We start from the raw sequence: 7788 nt of genomic DNA, 5'->3' as shown, positions 1-7788 counted from the left end.
CCAAAGTGCTGGGATTACAGGCTTGAGCCACCGCGCCCGGCCTAATTTTTTTTTTTTTTTCTAAAACCTTTTTAGAAACAAGGTCTCGCTATGTTGCCCAGGCTGTTCTCAAATTCCTGGGCTCAAGTAATCCTCTTGCCTCAGCCTCCCAAAGTGCTGGGATTACAGGCATGAGCCCCGTGCCCCACCAACTTTGTAAAGGATCAGACAGTAAATATTTTAGGCTTCTCAGGCCACATGCTCTTTTTTGTTTTGTTTTTGTTTTTTGAGACAGCGTCTTGCTGTGCCGCCCAGGCTGGAATGCAGTGGCACGATCTCAGCTGACCACAACCTCCACCTCCCGGGTTCCATCGATTCTCCTGCCCCAGCTTTTGAATAGCTGAGATTACAGGCACCTGCCACCATGCCTGGCTCATTTTTGTATTTTCAGCAGAAACGGGGTTTCACCATGTTGGCCAGGCTGGTCTTGAACTCCTGACCTCAGGTGATCCACCTGCCTCGGCCTCCCAAAGTGCTAGAATTACAGGCATGAGCCACCACACCTGGCTATCATACTTTAAAGAAAAAAAATACGTTTATTTTATTTTTGTTTATTAAAAATATGGAATGTGGCTGGGTGCAGTGGCTCACACCTGTAATCCCAGCACTTTGGGAGATCTAGGCGGGAGGATCACCTGAGGTCAGGAGTTCGAGACCAGCCTGGCCCACATGATGAAACCCTGCCTCTATTAAAAATACAAAAATTAGCTGAGTGTAGTGGTTCAGACTTGTAATCCCAGCTACCTGGGACTCTCAGGCAGGAGGATCACTTGAACCCAGGAGGCGGAGATTGCAGTGAGCCAAGATTGAACCACTGCACTCTAGCCTGGGTGACAGAGCAAGACTCTGTCTCAAAAAAGACAACTGAGAATCTGGCTGGGCGCAGTGGCTCATGCCTGTAATCCCAGCAATTTCGGAGGCCGAGTTGTGTGGATCACTCTAGGCCAGGAATTCGAGACTAGCCTAGCCAAACACAGTGAAACCCATCTCTATTAAAAATACAACAACAACAACAACAACAAATTAGCTGGGTGTGGTGGTGCATGCCTATAGTCCCAGCTACTCGGGAGGCTGAGGCTCGAGAATCGCTGAAGCTGGGCAGGCAGAGGTTGCAGTAAGCTGAGATCATGCCACTGTACCTCAGCCTGGGTGACAAGAGTACGACTTTATATTGTACTGCCATAACATTTTAATTCAAATAGAATATAACTTAATTGTAAGGGTAATCCCTAATATTTAGTTTTGAATTGTTATAAAATTATAAAATGGTAGAGCTGGAAAGGTTTTGTAGTCTAATAACCGCCTGTTTCTATTGAAGCAGAAATTGGGCCAGGCGCAGTGGCTGGTACCTGTAATCCCAGCACTTTGGGAGGCCAAGGCAGGTGGATCATTTGAGGTCAGGAGTTCGAGACCAGCCTGGCCAACATGAGGAAACCCTGACTCTACTAAAAATACAAAAACTAGCCGGGCATGGTGGCGGGCACCTGTAATCAGAACTGCTTGGGAGGCTGGGGCAGGAGAATCTCTTGAACCCAGGAGAGAAAGGTTGCAGTGAGCCAAGATCACGCCATTGCACTCCAGCCTGGGCAACAAGAGCAAAACTCTGACTCAAAAAAAAAAAAAAAGAAAAGAAAAGGTTAGGGAGTCTTGCCCCAGATTGCATAATCAGTCATTGTCAAAATCCTCACTGGAGCCCAGGTACTCATGCAGTCTTTTGCCTCCTGTAGTCTCACCACATTAAATTCTAAAGTTTGTTTAAAAATCTGAATCCTGATTTTTTTCCCTATTGTAATTTTTTTCTGATTTTTATTTTCCTCCTCATTTCAGGCCGGGATAGAAAATCGTCAGCTGGACACAGTAAATTTCTTTTTGAAGAGCAAGGAAAATCTTTTTAATCCATCCTCAAAATCTTCTGTATCTGATCAGTTTGATCACTTTTCATCCCATTTATATTTAAGAAGTAAGTGGAATAAAGATTTCTGCATTCGTATTTATCATTTGATCTTCTTAAATAATTTTCAAATTATGATCTTGTGGTTTCTGATGACTCATTTACTTGCCAAAACTTAGTCATGGGATTTTATATACTTTTTGGAAACTTTCTTCTTCTTCTTTTTTTTTTTTTTTTTTTTGCAACACAGTCTCACTCTGTTGCCTAGGCTGGAGTGCAGTGGTGTAATGACAGCTCACTGCAGCCTCACCTCCTGGGCTCAAGCAATCCTCCCATCTCAGCCTCCTGAGTAACTGGGACTACAGGTGCATGCCACCACACTCAGCTATTTTTTGTAGAGAATGGGGTCTCACTGTGTTGCCCAGGCTGGTCTCAAACTCCTGGGTTCAAAACAATCCTCTGCCTCCCAAAGTGCTGGGATTACAGGTGCGAGCCACCATGCCTGGACAACTATGTGGAAATTTGGCAGTGTTATCTGATTCTATAAATGTCCTCATACTATATGGGCTATTTATTGCTCATATCTTGTACTGTACTCTATTTTTAGTATGCATGGAAGAGACAATCTTTTAAATTCAAGACAGTTTTATACATGACAGAAAAACATTTATTTGGAAAATTGCCTGCCCTTGCAACCATCTGAGATGTGTATTGACAATTGTGGATTAGGATATGTTGTAAGAATTTTTGGCGGGATGCAGTGGCTCGCCCTGTAATCCTAACACTTTGGGGGCAAGGTGGGAGGATCGCTTGAGTCTAGGAATTTGAAACCAGTCTGGGGAACATAGCATGACCCCATTCTACAAAAAAAGTTTAAAAATTAGTTGGGCATGATGGCACATCCTGTAGTCCCAACCCCTTGCAAGGCTGAGGCAGAGGATTGCTTGAGTCTGGAGGGAGGTATAGGCTGCAGTGATCTGTGATTGTGCCACTGCGCTCCAGCCTGATTGCAAAGTAAGACTGTCTCAAAAAAAAAAAAAAAAAAAAATTCACCCGGACTTCTCTGCTTTTTTGCCACGTTACCAACACTTTTCGAGATTTTGGCTTTCCTTTTTAACAAATAGGAAGCCTAATTTTTATTCTTGGACCAGGTAGCCATGCAATTCTCTCCTTAGGACAACAGGGTAATAAAGTATATTTTCCCCTTGTTAAACAAAAATTATGGAGGCCGTTGTTTTGGTGTGAGCTGTACTAGGCCCCATCAGACCAGAACAGAAATCAGAGTGGAGTCAACTATGCTAAAGTTCCATAGCATCAAACTTAAAATAAGGTGGTCTTCTGACATTGGGAGAAATTAGGAGAGAGCCAATAATCCCAAACAGTCCAGTTTCAATCTTAAATCAGCGTGATAATGAAGTTCCCTCTGATATAATCTTTATGTAAAAGAAGTAACATAGGCCAGGTGCAGTGGCTTATACCTGTAATCCCAGCACTTTCAGAGGCTGAAGCAGGAGGATCTCTTGAGCCCAGGAGTTTGAGACTGGCATGGGTAATATAGTGAAACCTTACCTCTACCAAAAATTTAAAAATTAGCCGGGCGTGGTGGTGTGCATGTGTGGTCTCAGCTACTCAGGAAAGGGAGGTAGGAGGATTGCTTGAACCTGGGAGGTTGAGGCTGCAGTGAGCCGTCATCATGCCATTGCACTCCAATCTGGATAACAGAGTGAGACTCTGTCTCAAAAAAAAAAAAAAAAAAAAGTCTAGGTGCAGTGGCTCACGACTATAATCCCAACACTTTAGGAGGCCCAGGCGGGAGAATCACTTGAGACCAAGAGTTCATGACCAGCCTGAGCAACATAGTGAGACTCTGCCTCTATTTTTAATTGGAAAAAAAGCCTGAAGTAGCTTCATGTTAAATAATCAGTATTTTTCCTATTATTCTCTCTCTTCATCTTACAAAAAAAGTAGCTTTGAAACAACCAATATGCTGTTTTTTCTTTGCTTCTGCTTTCTTCAGCTCTTCTATCTGTAAAGCCAACCCCTCTGCTCAACTCACTAGAATACCTTTTCCATGTTATGAAATTAAGTGTTGCCACATTCTAGAATTGCAATAAAACCAGTTGAGATCTTTAATCTAAATTTATTGTAATTTTGTTCTTTGACACTCTGTAAATACGGTTTTATAATCTGTTTTTTCCCACTTCATACTATAGACATCTTTCTTGTTAGTAATACATACTTACTAATTATGATGACACAGAATTTCATTGTGTGGGCTGTACCATAATTTGCCAAGCCAAACTCCTGTTAGACATTTAGATTTATTCCAGTTCTTTGCTATTAGCAGTGTGTAAAAAATGCTGTATGTGTGTAATTTCACATATATGTAATCATTTACTTATATTACTAGAATTTATTATTAAATTCTAGACCTGGAATTTCCAGGTTTAAGAGTATACACAATTTATATTTTTAAACACCTTGATAAATTGTCCTTCAAAAGTTTTACCAATTTGTAGTCTACTTACATGGAGAAAATGACAACCTGCTCTTTTTCCACTGATGTAGTAGTAGCTTTCACTGAGAAAATGAATTGTTTTCTTTTTTTTCTCCCTAAATCTCATATATGGTGGAAAGATATTTTCTTTTAAAAACATATTCTCAGACTGGGTGCAGTGGCTCACGCCTATGATGCCAGCACTTTGGGAGGCCGAGATGGGCGGATCACAAGGTCAGGAGTTCAAGACCAGCCTGATGAACATGGTGAAACCCCACCTCTACTAAAAATATAAGAATTAGCCGGGTGTGGTGGTGCATGCATGTAATCCCAGCTACTCAGGAGGCTGAGGCAGAATCGCTTGAAGTAAGGAGGCGGAGGTTGCAGTGAGCCGAGATTGCCCCATTGCACTCCAGCCTGGGGGACAAGAGTGAAATGCCGTCTCAAAAAAACAAAAACACAGATTCCATTTTGTTTTGAGTGCAGAGTTTGGTCTCCTCTTTCTTGAATTGCCAGCTTTTCTAATGCTCTGATGTTTTAAAGACTGCTTGAATTTATAGAAAAAGGCCTGATTTTTGGTGTTGAGCAGGGCTCCATCAGCAGTTGTAGAGTCATTATTCACTTCTGTTCTTTGGTGGTTAGTGATTTCACCTCATTCCACTCTCACCTGCACCGCTCAGCTCTAAAGGGTGGAGATGGGTCCGGAATGAGAAGCACTGGGAATAGCCTTACTTGCTCTCCTAGGGGGAAAACCTGTTTCCCATAATTCTGGTACATCTCACAGATGTAATCCTAAGTGGGGAGCAGTGCTGAGACAAACAGGAATCACTTAATTAGAGCCTTCAGCTGCAGATAAAACATCCAGGGGCCCACACTTCTTGCTTTCACTTGAATGTTTAGCACGGAATAGCTTTGTGATCAGACAGGCTTAAATTCAAATTTTGGCCCTGCCACTTACTTTCTTTTTCTTTTTCTTTTTTCACTCTGTTGCCCAGGCTGCTTTAGTGCGGTTGCGCAATCTTCGCTCGCTGCAACCTCTGCCTCCCAGGTTCAAGCAATTCTCCTGCCTCAGCCTCCTGAGTAGCTGGGATTACAGGCGCCCACTAGCATGCCTGGCTAATTTTTGTATTTTTAGTAGAGGCAGGGTTTCACCATGTTAGCCAGGCTGGTCTCGAACTCCTGAGCTTAAGGGATCCGCTTGCCTTGGCCTGCCAAAGTGTTGGGATTACAGGCGTGAGCCACCGTGCCTGGCCCTGCCACTTACTTTCTAAATTAGCTTGGGCAAGTCTCTGAACCTCAGTTTTTTTTAATCTATGGAAAGAGAATATAATACACACCTACCTCTTAAGTTATTGAAAGGAATAAATGAGATAGCATTTATAAAACAACAAGTACAGTACTTAAGATGTAGGTGGTCAGCAAAAGGGTAGTTAGCAGTGATACCAGTAAATGATAACTATTAATAATTAAAATCATTAAATTTTGCAGGTAATAAGCCTGCATAAAAGTTTTGTGAGCTTTTTGAAAATAAGACGTTGGTCCTTGTTTTATGTTTAAAAATATTGTAACATGATTTTTTTGATATGTTAATTTTATTGTGAGAATCCTGGTGTTCTTCATGTTAATTTCTTTGGTTCTTTCTCAGATGTGGAAGAGCTGATGCCAGCATTGGATTTACTTTGCTCAGCAATTAGAGAAAGTTATTCTGAACCCCAAAGCAAACACTTTTCAGAACAATTGCTTAATCTTACACTGTCTTTCCTTAACAACCAAATAAAGGAGCTTTTTATTCACACTGAAGGTAAGAATAGCAGCTAGGAAGGGGGCAATTCTGTTCCTGTGTCAGAACAGATACAAGTGCTGCTATTGGGTGACACAGCATAAACAGGTGGCATGCCATTTACTACATTTGGGTAAGGGCAGTGTGTAATTGAGTAAGTGAAATGGGTTTTGATACTGAGAAAGTTGGTAGAAGGACCCAGGACTAATCATGAAGAACAAGAAAAGGAAAGGGTTATATTAAAATACAGAGCTACTTGTAAACAGGAAGATCCTCAAACATATTGTTTGAAATTTGAAAATACCAAGTTTGAATTTTGACTTTCTTTAGAATTCTTTATAACAGCTCATGGTTTATATTTATACACACACACATACAAATTGGCACATTGGTATTTTCCATAGAACTAGATGAACATCTGCAAAAAGGAGTGAACATTTTGACTAGCTACATTAATGAACTTCGAACCTTCATGATAAAGTTTCCTTGGAAGCTAACAGATGCTGTAGATGAATATGATGTACATGAAAATGTCCCCACAGTAAAGGAGAGCAATATATGGAAGAAACTCAGCTTTGAGGCAAGTACGAGTAAATATCACTTCTTTTGTTAGATTCAGAAGATCTGAGAAAACAATGGAAATAGCAATTCAGACTCTATACATTTGTGATTCAGAATGTTTGGCAAAGGGTTTAGGTTTTATCGGTTTTGGGATTTCTGATTATGACTTCAAATTCATGTCTACAAGCTCTGTTTATTTAATTCCATATTATTTAATAATATGAGTAGGCTCCCTTTTAATGCTAGATCTGCCTACTTGGGTTCAGTAACAAACACCCAACTCTAAACCCATGTGAAGTGGCACTTCCTTAGCAATACTCCCTCATTGACTCAAGCCTGGCGCTTTGGACTCATGCATTCTGCCTGACCTCTGGATAAATTGAATTGCTGCTGCTGATTAGATCTTTGGAAATTTTTATTTTATGACATTATTACTTAGAGGTATACTTAATTTTAGTCCTATCTGAAATTCTGTTTAAGACATTTTGCCAGTTAAATTTGTTTCCGTTTGCCTTTTTTTCCTCCACAGTAAAAGTTATAATAATACAACTAAAATTTACTACCATCTATATGACTTAGGGACTGGAAGAATTCCTTTACCCACTGGAGGGTATTGGTATTTTAAAAACAAATGCTAAAACAGCTTAACACAGATGATCATAATCAATAGGGAATTAAAGTGATAAGATTGAGATGCTTCTAGGTTGTTAAGATTGCTGTTTTTGGGGTGGAGGGATTAAAGTACCTGGTGTGACTGCATTTTCTGTATCTCTTATTCATTCTGTAACCTTAAAAAGGAAGAAATGATCCAGGCACAGTGGCTCACGCCTATAATCCCAGCACTTCGGGAGGCTGAGGCCAGCAGATCACCAGGTCAGGAGTTCGAGACAAGCCTGACCAAATGGTGAAACACCGTCTCTACTAAAAATATAAAAAAATTAGCCAAGCGTGGTGGCAGGCACCTGTAGTCCCAGATACTTGGGAGGCTGAAGCAGGAGAATTGCTTGAACCTGGGAGGTG

At 41.0% G+C, this 7788-nt stretch overlaps 1 protein-coding gene across 3 annotated transcripts in view; it reads left to right on the top strand.

Annotated features, from left to right (window-relative positions):
• Positions 1 to 7788, top strand: part of SPG11 (spastic paraplegia 11 (autosomal recessive)) — a 105697-nt gene that overhangs the window by 28921 nt on the left and 68988 nt on the right. For all 3 annotated transcript variants that reach the window (XM_011941181.1, XM_011941182.1, XM_011941180.1), the window contains exons 8-10: positions 1867 to 1999; positions 6073 to 6228; positions 6612 to 6787. In XM_011941181.1, the coding sequence (XP_011796571.1) occupies positions 1867 to 1999; positions 6073 to 6228; positions 6612 to 6787 (465 nt within the window). The remainder of the gene's footprint in view (positions 1 to 1866; positions 2000 to 6072; positions 6229 to 6611; positions 6788 to 7788) is intronic.

The sequence above is a fragment of the Colobus angolensis genome, unplaced genomic scaffold (genome assembly GCF_000951035.1).
Source record: "Colobus angolensis palliatus isolate OR3802 unplaced genomic scaffold, Cang.pa_1.0 Scaffold199, whole genome shotgun sequence".
Classification (NCBI taxonomy): Eukaryota; Metazoa; Chordata; class Mammalia; order Primates; family Cercopithecidae; genus Colobus; species Colobus angolensis.
The sequence above is the reverse complement of the archived record's forward strand: the minus strand, read 5'-3'. Positions and strand labels throughout refer to the sequence as shown.